The sequence below is a fragment of the Simochromis diagramma genome, unplaced genomic scaffold (assembly GCF_900408965.1).
Source record: "Simochromis diagramma unplaced genomic scaffold, fSimDia1.1 OVJJ01000216.1, whole genome shotgun sequence".
NCBI lineage: Eukaryota > Metazoa > Chordata > Actinopteri > Cichliformes > Cichlidae > Simochromis > Simochromis diagramma.
In genome coordinates, this window is record NW_024386883.1 from 19,435,160 (window position 1) to 19,453,892 (window position 18,733).

At 44.8% G+C, this 18,733-nt stretch overlaps 1 protein-coding gene across 2 annotated transcripts in view; it reads right to left on the reverse strand.

Moving 5' to 3' along the window:
- Positions 1–18,733, reverse strand: part of zgc:77151 (uncharacterized protein LOC337153 homolog) — a 44,185-nt gene that overhangs the window by 11,730 nt on the left and 13,722 nt on the right. For both annotated transcript variants that reach the window (XR_005695950.1, XM_040032575.1), the window contains exons 2-5: positions 14,529–14,681; positions 12,327–12,434; positions 3,237–3,441; positions 971–1,201 (exon numbers count right to left, since the gene is read on the reverse strand). Coding sequence is in view for 1 of the 2 variants with exons in the window: in XM_040032575.1 (XP_039888509.1) it covers positions 971–1,201; positions 3,237–3,441; positions 12,327–12,434; positions 14,529–14,681 (697 nt within the window). In the remaining variant the exon portion in view is untranslated. The remainder of the gene's footprint in view (positions 1–970; positions 1,202–3,236; positions 3,442–12,326; positions 12,435–14,528; positions 14,682–18,733) is intronic.

The following is an 18,733-nucleotide window of genomic DNA, read 5'->3' on the forward strand; positions in this document are numbered from 1 at the left end:
GGGTTTGGCTGTTTGAGGGGCGCTTTTTTGAACTGCAGGTCCTTGAAGGGTGATACAGTTTGAAGCTGGAGGATCTCTATATAAATATCCGATAGCAGCTAGGTCCGCTAACTTTCAGCAGCTGTTGAAAGGATAAAGTTTTAGTATATCAGTGGTTAGAAACACATTATTACTTTAGGATTAGTTTAACACAAAGTCAGGGCTGACCCGGGACCATTGCTGTGAGTCACAGTGCGCAGCATAAAGGTCCTTTCACATCGGACGCAGCATGTGCTGCTAATGCTAACTGCTAACTAAAAGCCAAGGATCCAGAATTTGTTGCTGGCTGCTGAGCTCTGTGGGTTTTTGCAGCAGCTCTACCTGCACTAGATGCACCTGCTCCTTGTCGTTTCTATCTCGGGCTTTGTGTCCTCTACAAGAGTTTGTGTTTTTTTTTTTTTTTATCTTCAAATGTTCAATAAAAACATGTATCGCTAATTCATGACGAAGAAAGCTTTGTAACCATCCCCACTAGTGAAGACTGTCTCTGGAGGTCCCTGTATTAAGCAGGTAAACCTGTGACACAAAAATCACCAAACTGAGACGACCACAGACCTGTTTGCCTTCGTGGTGATGAAGGAAAACGCTGGGCTGGCATGTAAAAGGGCATTTATTCCCTCAGGACCTGAAGCTCCATAAAGCACCCATCTGTTCTCTGATTGGATAGTCAAATTTGTGATTGACATGACATTGGCCAATCAGATGAAAGGAAAAAAAATAGGGTCAAAATTCGTACTTGAAACCTGAGTGCAGAGTTTGATACGTAATGTTTTGGTCCACACACAAATCCTGATTTAAAGTACAAAATATTTATGACCACAATTCGAGCCCGTAAAGATTAAACAGTAATTCAGAACGTGATGTTTAGACCGTATGTTTCTTATTCTAATGATTTAAATCCATCACACACAAACGCTGTCAGCACACTCACTGAACTGCCAGGAGAAGCCGGAGCTGCTCTCCAGCGTCGGGTGGTTGAAGGTGTCCCTGCAGTACATGACTCGGGTGTTGGGCGTCACCTTGATGCCTCCCAGCGCCAGCAGGTGGGGGTCCTGCAGGGCAGACCCCCTTGCTCCGTCCTGGATGCGCCGCTGCAGCGAGCGGAAGCGGCAGTACTGGGGGTAGCTGATGACTTTGACAGCGTGATGCTCCGCCGGGCCGTCTGAGGGGAGGAGACACAGGTGGGGTTATTTTTGTTTCGTGGCTTTAACTCGTTCGCTCCGTTATGCTCTGCAAACACAGCGTTTCCCACTTTCCGTCAGGCCCCGGATTTGTCTCCGGGCTCTGAACATCTCTGTATACACGACAAACACGAGTATCCCGGTTACTGATTACCGCTGTGCAGGCGCCGGGCGTGTTTGCAAACACCAGGCGGCACTTTTGAGATGTTTAATTTGACGTTTCTGTAGCCGTCACCCTCAAATACATCCGATTTGTTTGGGAAACCACTGAAATTACAAAGAAGGCTAAACTGTGCTGCAGGTAGTCGGCAGCATTCATAAACATGCAAACAGCGTCCTGCTTCCTTTCTCAGGACTCTGGATTAAAAACCTCCTTTTCAGTGACCTGACCAGCAGCGCAGCCGACACAGAACAGAAAAACAATAAAAGATAAAGAAGGAGAGCAGCTCCATATAAACCAGCTCGTTCTGCAAAACCCTTTAACCCACTCTGATTATGGTTTTATTAAACATGTATGCACAGAGATAAACAAGATCCCACCCAGGCTGAGACTCATGGTTAAAATCCCATCAGTGGGAAACGTGCACTCCCTTTCCACAGCACAGGTATTAAACTTGTTAAGAGTTTCCTCACCTGGAGACAGAATCGAGATTTATGTTTTGCGTTTTTTTGGGCTCCATAAAAGTACCGACGTCACCAACGTTTCCCTGCTACAGGCTGAGACGCCTGTAATCCCGCTATAAGTCTCGTTCTTCAGTTTAGAATATATGAGCATGTGTGTGTGACCTCCCTCAATCCTTTTTTTCTTAAACAGTAATCTGTTACTTTTTCATTTCAGAGCAAATATTCATTTTATTTTAACCACAAAACTTTCAAGTGTAAGTTTAAAGAAATAAGCTGACGATTTCTTCACCCGAACCGCCGGAGTTCAAATACCAGAGCACATTTATGCCACAGTGGATATTAGTGCGTGCCATCGTGATGCCATCGCCATCGTGATGCCATCGCCATCATGTTCAGGCATCAAGTCCGGGTCCAACCACAGCACCCAGAGAAGTATTTAATCAATATTTACCTAAGAACATCTTTGATAAGCAAAAGACGTGTCTGCATAAAAACTGGTCACAACATATTCAGTTAAATTTTATAGCACAAAATCACAATAACAGCTGCCTCAAGGTGCTTTATACTGTGAGGTAAAGACCCTAAAATACTACAAAACCAATCAGACGACCCCTACGAACAAACTCTTGGCGACAGTGGGAAGGAAAAACTCCTTTTAACAGGAAGAAACCTCCATCATAACCAGGCATTGACAGCCATCTGTATAACATCACACAGATGATCTTTATAATGATAAAATTACTCGTGTTCACAGAAAACAGCAGCGGTCCAAGTGTGGAGCCATGAGGAACTCCTACTGATACAGGAAGTAAAGCACTGAACATCCTGTTCGCTCTGCTCAGCAAGCTGGAAAGTGAAATTTGATCAAATTCAGAATAAGGACTGATAAAGGTTTCTAAAATCGGGAAAACATGTCTATATGTACAAAAACACAAATACAATGATCTCTGGGTGGGTGGCCAGTTCTTTATGAGGAAGTGCAGTGGTCCCACTGTGAAGCCCTGAGGAACTCCTCTGGATACAGGAAATACACAGGAAGAAGATCCAGAATAGAGACCCAAGAGTTTTCAAAACACATGCAGGCTTTATGAAATCAGGATAAAATGTTTAGATCATTTAGGGCTAATTTATAGTTTTATGCCTTCTCTCTGTGCACGTCTTTACTTCTTTTATAGTGGTGGGTAGGAAATGACCACAGCACTGAATCCATCAGATGATTTCAATGATTCTGTTCTTTTAATGCTGCTTTAGCTGCCTCACTGCTGACCTTTCAAAATAAAAGTAGCTCTAACAGGGAGGCTGGAACATGTACAGGAGTGTGACCGGCAGCATTTCCACACCAACAAACTGGCTCTGGTTCACATCTGCAAACATCTGCAGAGAGTTTCTTACTCTCAGTTTTGTCTTTGAGCGGCTCGCTGCTTTTGTCCGTCGTGCCGTTGCTGCCGTCGCTGCTCTGCGGAGGTTTGTGGAGGCCGTTGGTCCCGCACGCCAACGCCTTCAGGCTGCTGCTCCAACCTGCCGGCTGCGCACACGACCATCGCACCAGGTCCTCCACCCGCACCACCATCTTCCTGGACACCGCCAGAACTTCATCCTGATCAGACACAAACAGAAGATTCAGCACTGAAGTTATCATCTGCTTCAAACCATTTAACGCCCGACAGGCCGACACCGAGTCGCTGTACTCTGAAGGCGCCAAACTTGGATTGAGCATCACTTTAAAATCAGAATGTGAGCGTGAGAAAAACAAACCCCATCAGTTTGATTAAAGTGCTGCTTTAAACATCTACAGCACCTGTCAAACTATCACCTGCCTATTTGTGTTCAAACATGGAGGCAAACAGAGAGCTAACGTGTGCAAATAGAAGGAAACGCCTCGCCTGGTTTGTTGCTGGAGTCTTGACTTTTACGTGAGGAGAGCGAGGGAGATAAGACGGCTTAAAGATTTAAAGCAGAGAGTTTCTAATAAATGAACCAGTTTGAACTAAAAAGGAGAAACCCTTCAAAAAGATGATTGGATGTTTAAAAAGGTGTTTGAGGCGCCGCTTTAACACCGACTGATGCTCGAGGGTCGGCCCTTCACTAAGCTTCATGAGATTTCTGATACCAACTCGTGACGGGCAGCACCGCCTTTCCATCCAGCTGAGATCCACTTTTCCGTCTCGTGTTTGTTAGCGCCCGTCTCCATTAAAGCGTCTTTGATAGTTTGACTCTGCTGAAGTTGTAACCACAGGCCCTCTGGCTCTGCCACAGGTCAGCTTTTCATGTTTGTCTTGACATTTAGAGTTGCTGCTCAGACACACGTGATGATGTGTAAGTCAAAGTGACGCAACACCTGAAAACGAAAGAGGAAGTTTACTACGGCAGGCAGAAGTCCGTGCAGGACTCGCATGTTTTCATGTTTTGGTGAATAACACACTGCTGGAGCTGCGTTTAAAGCTTTTCACTGAGTTTGTTTAATGTAAAGAGAACAGTTACACTTTTGTTGGCATCACGTCGCCTTTGACGACACGGCCACTGATCAGAAACATCCAGTGTGTCCCGTTTGATAAAAAGCCGAGTTTCACATATCTTTGTGGGCCAATTATTCACCATCACACATAAAAATGCAAACGTTAAGCTTTAATTAAACATTCAGAGTTGGCGTTAGATAAAGATTCAGCGCGGTGTGGTTGATACGAAGGCGCAGAATCGGGTTTTCGTAGCTGTTAACGTGTTTATTTCTGCTGAAAATTTGGACATTTTAAAGTTTGAGCCTGTGAGGACGGACTCGCCGCAGGAGCCTCGAGTGGACATTCGAGGAACTACAGTTTGTTTGTTTTTCCCTCAGGTAAATGGAGAGGGCTGCTTTAAGGATGGGTGTACAACCTTTACGAGGTATGTTAGCAGGCAGAGACTCCATGATGTCGTGATGATGCAGAGGGCTGGGGTGATAGAGGGGGTGGCGGGGTAGCGTGAGATGACTCCGTTGGTGGCTTTGCACGTCAGCGGTGACGTTGCCACAGCTTTGTACCACGTCGGTATTCTCCTGAACGACAGGTGTCGCCACTCAGACAAAATCTCATCTTTTCAAACTGCAACGTCTCCCCTGAATAATCTGTTAATCTCAGAGCTGCCGGACTGAGAAACCATTAAAATGGTGTTAGAAGCCGATATGATGACCCCACAGCGGCGGCATCCACCAGTGGATGCGAATCTACTCCAGTTAAAGCCGGCTGGGTCTAACTGGTCCGGTACTATCTGTACAAAAACACAGCTAAAAGCTGCTTTGTCTGTGAAAGAGGAAAGAAAACAAGCGCGAGCTTCCACCATTTCCATTAAACAGACTCTTTGCATATAATCTTAAACTTGGTTAGAAAGCAACCAGACCTGACCTCATATCGTGTCCTCCTCTGCTCTCATTTGGTTTTTGCCCATCTTTTCATGTCCCTTCAATACATTGAACTTCCTGTACAAACTGTTTAATGATTCCTGTTTTATTAGTTTTACTTTGTTACATTTTTTATATTTTTTCTCTGTTTTTGATTTTCAAAAAGGCTTTAAGGGAAATTAATTAGTAATTAAATCTTCCAGGATTAACAGACGATATCAGAAGAATAAGAAAAGTCACCCATGTGCTGCTCTGAGGAGATACCAGCTGAAGCCGAACTGGAGCTGGGCTGTACTGTCAGGCAATACCAGTTTGGACCACAGGGTGGCGTTGTGGTGAGTGTAAGCTTTTTAAGGTTGTATTTTGAATTAATTTAAAAAAGTTTAAACGCACTGATAAAAACGCTGCTGGCTCACAGGCCTTTCAAAATAAAACCGAGGGATGAGCTGTGAAGGAGTCAATTTCAACCTCAAAGCTTCCCTAAACCTAACCAACCTAACCTACATGTGAAAAAGAGATAAAATGGATCAAATAATAAAAAAATGAGCAGGGGAAAAAAAAGTGTAAACATCTGCAGCAGGATCAGAAATAAGCAGCCATCAGGTCACAACACGGGTGGTGCAAAGACCGCAATGAGATCAGCTACTGCAGCGAGTTAAAGCCAACACTCGCCGGGTCCCTCTGGGTTTGAATGAGACACAGAAGCTTAATTAAAAGCAGGCCCGCAATGTTATTTTAACCTCAAATCAAACATTAAACAAACAGCACGTTTCTGCTGATCTGGCTCTCAGATGCGCTGCACTTTATGCAAATGAGGCCAACTGCAGCTCATTTACATATGAAGTCACTGAAGTTTCACTGAATCAAAGAAGCCCACAAACATCTGAGTCACCGATCGTCCGGTCTGCAGCCGGGGTGCAGCCGCAGAGGCCTCCTCCCATCCCAGCTCGTCAGCTGTGATCTTGTTGCGTCCTTCAGGCAGAGACAAAAGAGCCCAACCCGCCTCTAAAAAACTCCAGCACCCCTCTCCCCGCCCCCTGGGCTGCAGCCAGGTGAGAGCTCATTAACACCGCAAAGGAGGAGCTCTGCAGGAGTCATGAATAAACAAAACGCTCGACTGAAAGACACACCGAGCTTCCACATCTGAAATCACTCGTCCTGCGAGAGGAGACGAGAGACTGAGGCAGGAATTTATTTTTCATAGTGTAAGAGCCGTGTTACACTTCCTGTTTCCTTATCTAACTCACAACACGTCCTGTCCTGCACCTCAGCTGGTTCAACGAGAACTCGCTCAGCGGATAAAAGCCGCTCTGCTAACGTCAGCTAACCGGCTGCATAGATGATGAACACATGAAGCAGCATGCAAGCGTCACTCCGGCACTTCTGCGTCCAACACCACCAACGAGTCCTGAAGACTCACTGAGACACAAACCTTCAATGCCCGGCTCCAAACGCTCCTCAGGTCCCAAAATCAGAAACTCGAGGAACCGCTGAGACTCCAATAAAACCATCATCATCTTCTCAGTCACGCGGCCTGGAGACTGGTCAGGACAGGGCTGGGTGTCGGTTTTGATCTCTGTAATTGATCTGATTCGATTCTGACTCGGACAATTTTCAGAATATTATAATTCTGATCATTTATCAGCACGTATGCATATTTTATATCTATGTATAAAAACAAAGCTGACACTTATCAGAGGTGTGAGCATCACACTTTGGGTCAAAGTAACTGAGGATAAAACAAGAAAGACACGAAGGAGATAACCTCAAAAAAATAAATGAATAATAAATAAAAAAATATTCTACAGTAGAACAAAAACGGAAGAAAACAAATCATCATATAAACATTACCTGATGCTGCTGAAGTGGAGCCGAGCAAAGTTTGATTTGAGTTCTGCAATTTGGCATCATTTTAAAAAGTTCCATTTCTTTGGTACTGAACAGCAGAAATGAGGCTTTTTCTTCTCAGAGGTCATTAAAAAAACAAAACAAACCACAGCGGCCAACAGCACTGTTCACAACGGAGACATAATAAGCAAGCAAATAATGCAGAAAACAGATTTTTATGGTAAACTGGTCCCTGAGTACAGAGAGAGCTGTGCAGTAGGGCTGCCACGATTAGTCGACTATCAAAATAGTCGACGACTGATTTAATAGTCAACGCGTCGTTTGAAGCTTTGTAAGATCCCAAAAGACGCAGGAATAAGTAGCAGGATTTAAGAGTGTAATAACGGACTGAAACAGAAGATGGCAGCACTGCATGTACAAGGATGCCAGCTGCCGTTAAACCCCGAAGAAGAAGAAGCTGTGTCCCAGAATTCATAGCGCAGCCCAGCTCAGTTGCCAACAATGGCGGCAGCTAGTTAGTTTTAATATTACTCTTATTATTCTTTCTGGGTCACAAAATAAACGTTTAGCATATTTTCAGGCAAAAATATGCTAAACGTTTATTTTGTTTAAACTATGTCAGCTGTGTAAACTTCAAATATCTGCTCAGTTTATCAAGACACCACATATTTTCAAAAGCGCTCCGACGTGGGTAACAGACGTCTCACTAGCTCGATAGCTAGCCGGGGTTCAAGGCTCACTAGAGCCGTGAGAACACCGGACTCCCGGCAGATCGTTTTCAAACCCACCGCCGTCTTTCGCTACTCAGGTTAAACATGATATATGAGTCACTTAGATAACTTAAACATGTTATTGTTTGGCTTTTTTCAGTATTTTATTTGTTCCTGAGTAAACCGGTTTGGCTGAGATTAAAGTTATAGTTTTTACACAGCTGAATAAACGTCAAGCAGACAGCTGATTATCAGAAGTGTGAGATGCTCCAGAATATACTCCGGTGTCCTGTTAGATTTTAGATAGCAAGGAGTTTATTAAACTTCACCGAAACAATCTGCAAATGTCATTAAACTTTAATAAACTATCATCTTGTCTTTATTTTCAGTTAGCACAGACCTTAAACACTTAAAGCTGTAAGCTAATGATAGTTATATAAGAGCAGATGCTGCTGGTGCAATAAGCTGTAGGTTTTACGTCCAATGGATGATGATCTGATTAGTCGACTATCAAAATAATCGTTTGTGGCAGCCCTAACTGTGCAGGAAGTGTGATTTTATCGTGGTGGAAGCAAAACTGTAAACGTGAAGCGTAGTTTTCATCTTTTGCTGCTGGTTCAGTGATTTTGGTTGGAGAGAGAGGAAACCTGCAGCATCAGAATCAGCGAGCTGTCGGCTTTCAGCCCTGACGGCGTGTCCGTGCCGTCGGGCGAGAAAGCCGACGTCTCGCTGATTCTGATGCTCGTTTGTGTTCACGTCTTTGTGCTGAATCCGTGTACCTGCTCTCATTTACTGTTTTCGTTTTGTGAGCTTTAACCTGAGATTCTGGCGTTTATGGGAAAATGCATTTATAATTAAAAATGGATTCAGGATGTAATGAATCGATTTCACTTCTGAAATCAATTTTAATTGGGAAAATCTATTTCTTTAAACCAACCCGAGTTTGGAACCACGTGAAAACCAGCGGCTGACTGGTTGAGGATGAAACTGGCTGTGATGATGCTGCACCAAAAACCTTTTTCTCACCTTCAAAATAAAAGTTTTCTTTGTGAAACGTGTTGGTGGCAGCAGTAAGACAACTTTTACTTTGAAGGCCAATGTCCAGTTTATGTTTGCGCTGCACTTCCGGGTTCAGTGAGTTGCGAGTATTTGCAGACAAACTGGTGAATTTCATGCAGACTGTGGCGGACCGGAGAAATCACAGGCAGGATGTTGGCGCAGAACCGTGTCCCTACTGTGTTTGACAGCCGGCTGGTGTCATGTGACCACGTTTACCATTTTCTGTATGGCTCAGGAGAGAAAAGGAAACCTACAGACAGCAATGACGTTTAGGGATTAAATGGTTAATGAACTCAGGTTAGGTGCCTAGAGAGCTGTGGTTAGGTCAGAGGTCGGCCACCTGCGGCTCTTCAGGCCCTCAGCTGTAGCTCCCACAGGCTTTGTGAACAAGGAAGAAGTGGGAATGTGATTTTGTTTCCCTCATATTGTTTTAAAAACGTTGTCATAAATGCACAGATTCGAGCTCACAGCTCCACACGGAGTTTAACTGAGAAGAAAACTGAATGTGAAATAGTTCACTCCCCTCTTATTACAATGATCACACACTGTCCTGACAAATGAGCAGCACTAACTGCTCTTTTATAGATTAGAAATTCAGCTTTCTGATTAAACTTATTGAGTTAAAGTAAAAATCTCATTTTAAAAGCAGCCAGTCCCATAAAAAGCTGTTTTCTGCAAACAGTGGAATATCCCCGCTGAAAATGTGGAAAATTTGGTTGCAGACAAGTCACAGGATTTACATTTGGGTAATGCATTAGCCTCATTCCCAGAGGTTTCTTTTTATAATGTGGAGGCTGAGCTGCAGCCTGCATGTGAACTGTGTTAATCAAAAACACATCTGACCCTCTCTCTCTCTCCTCTGACATCTGCTCGTTTTTTAATCCAACACTTGTATGTAACTCGTGCCTTCAGACACCAGCGCGTTCATTAAGCTGATCATGAAATGATATCGGGCCGGGGAGAGCAGCGAGCAGATGAAAAATATCGTTAATGTTTGCTCCTGAATGCTCGTTTGTTTTAGCAGCCGAGAAGAAAAAAGTCACATTAAGACTTTTTTATCAGCACGAGGAGACGGCGTCCGAAGGTCAGCCTGCTCAGTGTTTGGATTAAAAAGAGAAGGAGGCAGTGTTCCTGTGACAAGGTTACTAATGGATGTTGTTGAAGCATTTCCCAGATTACACGCGGGGACGTTCACTCTGCAGGAATTCTTCTCCGCAGGAGACGCTGATGGAGACCAAAGACGGAGATTAAAGGGCAATTATTAGAATATTTAATGAAGCCAATTTTACCTTCATACTTCAAATATTTGCAGTTACAGGCCCTCAACGTAGAAGATGGTGAGGCAACATTTTGGTTTTTAATTCATATTTTCCAGCGATTCAGGATGTCTGTCCATGATTTTCAAATTAAAGCTCCTCCAGGACCGGGACGGACGGACGGAAGTCGACTAGATCAGAAAGTTGCAGCAGAGACTTCCATCACATCTGCGACTCAGCCATCGGTTTCCTATCCTCAGTTATGACCACGAGATCATGACCGAAAGAACGAAATTGTGGATGCAAACAGTGGAAATGAGGTTTTCTTTGACGCGTTGCTGGGCGCCATAAGCTGGCGTCCACCTCCCGAGAGACGCAACTACACGTCGGGTTGACGCCGTCTGCAGCTGTTGTGACTGGCCTGTTCAGTGCCATCGATTCTTCCTGCGCACTTCCAGCTTTTTTCCACAGCAGTGTTTGAATTTATCCTTGAGAGCATAACAATCATCCCCTCAGTGTAAGGATTCAACAAGATGCATTTGATACCAGACGTGAGGGAACGTACGAAGACGTGGAAAAACGTCAGGGACGTAAGTTGGGTAGTTTACGCTGCAGGCTCTGCAAAGACTCCCTGCTGAAGTCTGAGTCACATCGACATGAGCCACTCGAGCTGGTTCGGTATCTGACTGGGATGTCTCGTGGGCACGCTCTAGGGGAGCTATTCCAGGTGAACGACCCCGGACTCAATGGAGAGATTAGATCTGCTGTTCGGGTTGGAAACGACTCACATGAGCTGTAAGAGGTGACGAGTGTGAGGGAAATATTGATATCGATCCAGAGGGAATCAGGGCCAGAAGACGAGTCTGGTATTAAAATGTTGGTAAAGGGACGTTTTTCTGAGCAGTCACCTGTCACACAAAGTTTACCCAGAATGCACTTTTTGCATTTTCCCTTTGATGAATTGTCAGAAATCAGATCAAACAAGCTTCTGTTTCTCTGCTGCACCGACTTCAACCTGCTGCTGTTTATTTGAAGCGTGACGCTGATCCTCAGACTTTGACTTGGATCAAAGTTGATTTGTTTGCAGTTTTTAGCTGAGCTTAAATGTGTTTTCAAACCTGACGTATACACGTGGATATCGCCTGCATTTGTCAAGTTATCAGGATTCAAACGTGAGGGAAAGTTTATACATAACGCTACTTTCACATTCAAGGCCACCGAGGAAAAACAGATAAAACAGTAAATCAGACACACGGACGCCACAGTTACCCAAAGGCTTCAGCACTCCCGTTTAGACCAGCTCTAAACCTCTGAATCCAAAACAAAGAATAACTGAGGAAAACTCATCCCAGAGTTTGTGAGCCACCACCTCGAGGGCCCGAAGTCCTCGTGTTTTAAAACCGAAGGGATCGATTAGACGAGTGAGTGAATAAAAGCTCTGAGATATACTCTGGTATACTCTTTACCCCCTGAAAGCCTACTAGGAGTAACCCTTTGTGAGCTGAGCAGCTTCTGACATATTTCAGGCTGCTAATAGAACCAAACGACTGGGTTTGCACCTCCGCCCAGGCAGCTACCCTTGGAAACACCTGGAAACTATTCTAATGGTCATCAAACCACGACTTCGTGGATATATATGCACTGAGGGGTCAAAACTCGTCTTTATGCGGGAAAGAGCTGAACGTTAAAATTGGCTCTGAAGCCAGCATGAAGCCAATGAAGAGGCTTTGAAACAGGAAAGATACAAGATCGGAAGCTGAGACTTAAAGATGACGCGTAAATGAGGAACAGCAACAGTCCAAACAAGACAAGATGAACGCATGAAGTTTTTGCACCAATTCCACCAATTTTATGTATATATATGAATTTATACGTCACACGTCTCCCTATAGGCAAGCACTTGGTTTGTAGCTAAAAGGTCAAATGTTCCTATTAGAAGCTGGTGGAGAACAAAAACTGACAATAAAAACTGCCATTTTTTGGCACCACAGTCTGGTGGGAGCCGGACACGGAGATGAAGCACAATAAAACGAGCTAAGGAAGCTGATAAAGACCAAAAACAGATGAGAAACTAAAAGCTGGAGTTGGCAGGAGAGCAGTAATGCAAGTTTAAACCCATAAATAAGAACACGGAGGAAGAGGGAGGCTGTCACAGCCTTAGTAGCTTCAGGCCGTGGCGGCGCTGTGGGGACACACCTGCACTTCACATAAATGAACTGACAGGGAGGTGACTCACCTCTCCGTGCTCCCTGGTCCGGCCCTTCGGTGTGTCCTCAGGCAGGAAGTAGAGTCTGGCACTGGCCAGCAGGTGGCGCCGGGTCTGGTCCTCCCACAGTAAGGTCACCTGATGCACACGAACGACGTTTATTTTTCAATCGTTCTGACTGATTTATTACATTTACAGCCTCCACACAGAAGCATCTGCCTAAAAACCACGACCGCCTTCGAGCCGAGTCGCTGATACCGAGGCCCTAAATATTACACAGTCTGTCCACCATCAGCTTGATCAATTATCACAGCAGAGCCTTTGAATTTGAGCCTTTCACACCTCGACTGTGCACCTGCAGGAACGCTTTGTCCCGGCACAGGCGGCAGACAACATTACGCGAGCGTGCACGGAGCTGAAGCGCTCCACGCCATGCAGAGTCACGCAGGGGGGAGCACACAAACACATGAGGTCAAGTGATTTTTGGTTTTTTTTGGTGTCAGAAAAACAGAAAACATTTATTTAAGACCTGAACATAAAACTGCACACAGCCTTTTCTAGGAAAGCGAAACCAAAAGTTCTTCACATTTTACGAATGACTTCATCACATTGAGACGAGCTGCTTCCTGGATCGAACCTGCAGCCTCCCTGTGGCCTGGTCCCGATTCCCATTTCCCCTCCCAGCATGCTGCTGGTGTGCAGCCAGCTCTGGGTTTGTGTCTCTGCAGAAGCTGCCCTCGTTTCAACAGGTTTCAGATTTACTGAGTTTTTGCTGAAATTATATAACATACTCACGCTTTTATTAACGAGCAATAATAAAATAAACAGTCTGATAATTTGCTTTGGTGCTCAAAGTAAAGCTCTTCTCTAATACTTCTATTAGAAGCTGGCGGCGACCAAAAACAGAGGAAACGCTGACACTGGGCGAAGGTTCACCATGAAAAGCAGAAGACAGATTAAAGGCGAGTTTATTTTCTTTTAAGGTGTCGATTGGAAACATGAGGCTTAAACCACAGAGAAAAATGCTAATGAGCATGTGCAGAAGCTATTAAAACTTTTGACTAAGCATCTCTCCTAATCATCACAGCTGATTGGTTTAATGTGCTAACTTCACTTTGGATTAAGAGCGCAACAGAACGAAAAGTAAGCAGCAGGTTAATATCACAAAAATGAGGAAATCCATTTAAAGCTCTGAGCTCCACTGTTCACGAGGGGCTGCCAATCATAAGTGACCTGGCTCAAAGGGGGAGGAGCTCAAACGGCTTGTTTCACGCTGGCAGCTTGCTGCCCACCTGCCTGTCGAGTGACCGATACGGCCTCAGTATGTAAAAAGCCTTCATTAGCTTCCATCAATACCATCAGCCTAAATACGAAGTAATCTCATTACACGAGTCCTCGCTGGCTCAGCCCACGACCTAAATTGACTAAATTTAGCCTCGCCGTGGGACTCAATAAAACATGATATTAGTCTCGATTAGCTCACGTAAGGCAGGAAGCAGGAAGCAGAGCAGGATGGCGACACATTTAAGGCTCGATCTGCAGCGTCGGCGCGGTTTACTCATCGTGGTCGGCCCGACTCAGTGATGTCACACACGTGCATTATGGGAAGTGTAGGACCTCAGAGGTTTAATTGGTTCATCTCATCTACATTATTAGGGCGTGGGCACTCTGACCTGGCTGACGTTCTCATCTCCAACTAACATTAAGGAGCTGCAACATCATTTTCTGTGCTCACGTTAAGGACCGACGCTCAAAACACCAAGAAAGTCAAACTTTTCTTGTTTTTGTTCCAAAGCGAGTTTTAAAAAGCTTTTTTCTCCTCCTGTAAGTTCAACACAGAAACAGCTAAAATATTCCTGTTTCTGGCTGCTGATTGGCTCTCTGGGGAGCAACAGCGGGACAGCCGCCATCTGTAGCGTTTCCAGTTTTCCCACAGCCCTCATATCTGCCGTCCTTATACGAAGGCTTAGTGGCTGCGATGCTAAATGCTAACATTCATATTTATGTAAACTGGCAGGTGCCTCAGAGATCCGTTCTGCTCAGGTCCAGCTCCTTATTTCTACTTTCAGACTGCAACAGGAAACAGTTTTAGCTCCTCCCCTTGTTTAGAGTCTTCTTCTACCCCACGTAACCGCCTCTCAACGTCCACCCTCAGGACACGGTCCCGTTTCCCTCCAGAAACCCAAACAGCGAGCTCAGGAGACATTTTCAGTCTCGGTGAAGCTTTCTCACCTCGGCGATGCACGCAGGATCCTGCGGTCCACAGCGGATGAAGTAAAACTCGCCGAGTTTCCACACCTGGACGGGCCCGTTGGGCTGAGCTCGGCTGCTAACCGACTTGTAGAAGGCGTAACTGCCTCGCTGGCAGGAGGGAGCACCCAACCACTGAGAGAGACAGAAAACAGAGTCACAGCCTGAACCTCACCCCACAGGAGAGTTATATCACAATCATTTACATTCATGTAAAAGACACAACAATCGAATAACGGTCAAAGAAAAATCTGCACATTTTTGTTTTCACAGGTAAGAAAAGGTGAGTCCACGTTTGAAGATGTAAAATGTGTTTATGAAAGAAAGAAGGATGAGAAAACATGACGATACGGTTTCACTGTTTAGCATTGATCAGCCCATCAAACTTCAAACTGAAAATCTTTTGTGTAAAGTTGATCGCCGTCCTCTCAGGGACACTTCCTGTAACATCACACTGAAGTGTTTTAACAAAGAAGCCATTTAAATGCACCACAGGCTCCTTCATAAAAACCAAAACTTCATCAAATCAGCTGACTCCTCAGAATCAGCTGATTTTATCCCTGGACATTAACGTCACTATATTTCATGAATTTCTACCTTTGCACAATAAAAGTTTTCAGAGTTACGGGACGTTGAAGTGTTAGACGTTAACCACTGAAATTTCAGAGCTTAAAATCACATTTACACAAACTAAAGGTAAAATCTGCTCTGAGCGTCAGCATCACAGGATCTGTCGGAGGAAGCAGTTTAATGTCCGTCTGAAATAAGCTTTGGTGTCCTGGATGTTTGAGCTGTTCAAGTGCATTCTGGGTAAAATCTAAAGGCTCATATGACCGTGTGGTTAGAAACCAGGCTCATCTTCCTACTGTGCAGCTGTCTCTGGTGGTCCTGCAGGTTAAACTGGGTCAAACAATCACCGAGGCTACAAACCAGCCCGAATGACACACTGCTGCTCTCCCGGCCCAAAAACCACAATCTTCAGACCTTATTCCTATTTTTTTAAAATAACTTCAGACCCATAAACACATCAAGGCTCTTTGAAGTCAATAAATGCTGCAACGATTCACAGACCTAATATTAGACTTGCCCGATACCTCAGTGATGGAGTCAAAGGAAATGCCTACACAGAGCTCAGAGTCCTCCCCACATTTTCAAGGGTTTGTTTGAGCCATAAACTCTGCACACCTCTGACATCGACACTGATGATGGAGCCGTGCCATCTTTTCCCGCGTGGAAACTCCACTCAGAGACGACACTGTCAACACCTTAAACACCTCTGAGTGACGGAAACGTTCAAAGTTTGATTTAAAATGCCAGAAACTCGCTGACACATTAAAAACACACAAACAGCGGCTGGAGCAGCGTTTTCCTGCGGGTTTACTTTCTCTTTCACCTGCGGCAGCACGAAGGACACACGTTTAGGAGAAAGCCACCATAAACTCATCTGCTGTAGTTAATCATTCAGCCTCTGTAATGCGGAGCCTGCTGCGTTACTCCAAACGGTTCCTGCGAGCGGCTGCAGCCATGTGACCAAGTCTTACTCAAAGGTGTGAATCTGACTGGAGCCAAAATGAAAACTCAAAATAAAAGCTCAACAACTTTCATTACGACGAGTTTCTGACATCATCACCTGTAGACATGTTAAAGTTGATCTGCTCTAACACGAGAGGCTTTGCATGAGCCAGTTTGAAACAATCCTCCTTTGTCTTATTGTACTGTCCTGAAAGAAGCCACTTAAGCTTCTGCTTCTCTTTTAACTTTCCTGTTGTGTTCGGGTCAAATCTTACTGGCTCCCCCTCGTAAAAAAGGAGGGGGCGGGGCCAGAGAACTTATAAATACTTACAAACACCTAATCTCTGCACTTCCTGTTTTGAAAACTTTGAAAACAGAAAGAACAAGGGCTGAGTTTCTAGCATTTTTTTTAGCTCTGTGTGATGTCACAGAGACAGGAAACCCCTCATTCGGTCGTCTCAGGATCTCAGCTGTAGAACATCAAAGTCAATTCTGTGATAAACTTTTTTATTCTGCAAATCTTTGTGGTTTAAGTGTCTGAGAAAATAGATCAAGTTAAATAAATAAATATATTCTAGATTTTAGGCAAGTGTCCTTGGAATATACAGGATGTCACAGCAGCCGCCATTTTGATTTGGGGCAGGAAGCCAGCAGCTGTGGAGGATTTCAGTTACCTTCAACCAACAAAACCAGCACACTGAACTTTCTGTTGGGCTTTAACTGCACACACAGTCATCCTTTGTAAAGAAGCGCCGCTCACCAATGTAAATCTTTACCTGACCAATCAGCACGCGTTAGCACTGGTGACAGGACAGAAGTGCAGACTTTTCCCAGTTCAGACACATTATCAGTTATATGATATTTATATGGGAAACGGCCTGTATTTGTAGAGCGCTTTACTAGTCCCTAAGGACCTCAAAGGGCTTTACACATCCAGTCATCCACCCAGTCACACACACATCCACACACACATTCACACACTGGTGATGGCAGCTACGTTGTAGCCACAGCCGCCCTGGGGCCACTGACAGAGGCGAGGCTGCCGGACCCTGGTGCCACCGGCCCGTATATGATATAAAAACTGTTTAAACCATGAAATTTACAGCAGATTGTGGACTCCCCCGTGACACAGGAAGTCCAGACACTCCTTAAAGTTTCAGTGGGTAACGTTTGAACGTTTACCTCAGCTGATGTGATGCTGGGTGAGAAGCGCCCGGCCAACACCGTCAGTCTGACAGGAGTCACGTGATTCAGACAAACTCATTTCTGATGACGCGTCGCTGAGTTTTTGAGGACAGGCTGAACTGTTGGTAAGCGCTGCCATTTCTGCAGCAGTTAGCTGCTGTTAGCGTCTGTCTCCACTCAGACCGAGCTAGTCAGGAAAGAGATGCTCTTCACAGCCGCTGTGTTCAAATATGGTGGGACAACATGGCGGCTTCCACAATCCACAAACCCGCTTTAAGTTTATGACAATGCATCAGTTCGTTCAAACATGCATTACATGCAACTACATGATTTAGGAGTTAAATACTTATTTTTTTATCTATTAAATAACCTAAAAAATTACCTATTGCACCTTTAAACTCTTTCAGGGTGGTGGGAGGGGTGGAGCTAATCTAAACCATCACGTGGCGAGAGGCGGAGTTCACCGCGTACAACAGCCGGAGATGAACACCTTTGGGAAATCCCCTCATCTCTGTAAAAATCACACAGTTCGGAGCCGAGTGTTTGGCTCACGGGATTAAACGTTCACACGCTGACCTCATTATCTGAAACTATAACCATGTTTAATGTGAACATCCACCATTGTTAACGTCTAAACAGACAGATGGAAAACCCGAGAACGCCACGCCTGCAGTCCTGGCACAATTCATCCTGGATGAGCTGGAAGTTTTTAGAGCCGTCTGATAAGGAATTACAATAGTCCGGCCTGGAAATAACAAATGCACGACTATGTTTCCTGTCTGAGACAGGATGTTTCTAATTTAGGCAAAGAAAGCTGAAAACTCCCTGCACATGAAGTCTCTGATTAGTATGAGAGATTTTCTCCAGGACATCATGACCACGTCTCCTCATTTCTCTTGCCAACCTTCCATGTCTCACTGAATCTTTAATGTCATTAAATATACATAACGTGATCTAAATGAAGCAGAAATCACCTTCTGTTACAGTAAAGAATCGCACCATTAGCCGCTTAATGTACATTAATAAGCTGTTAATAAACATTTAATATACGTCTTACCGCCCACTTAGCCGACCCCTCACTGTTCGTGGGTGTTTACACGACAGGAACAATAAATCGAGCACACCTGGAGCACGTTCATGCGTCTGAAAGCCAACACTGTCCCCGCCGCCGGGCGAAGAATCCCACAGCTTTGATTTCACCGTTTTTGTTTTTGTGCGAGAGACCCAGAGCTGAAACGACAAAACCCAAACACGCCTCGGAAACCGAAGGAGGCAACTCCACCGGATCTGTGCCCGTCAGGAGGGCCCTGCGCTGCCATTTTGGATCCTGGGCCACAGCTTCAGTCAGCAGACTGTGTGATTATTCCACACGATAAACCCACAGGAAAAGGAAACGTGCACCAACAACCTCGACTCAATTCAGAACATAAATATTCATATGAAAAAACATGTTTCCAATCGGCTTTTTGGCTTAAAGTTGCTTCAGAGTG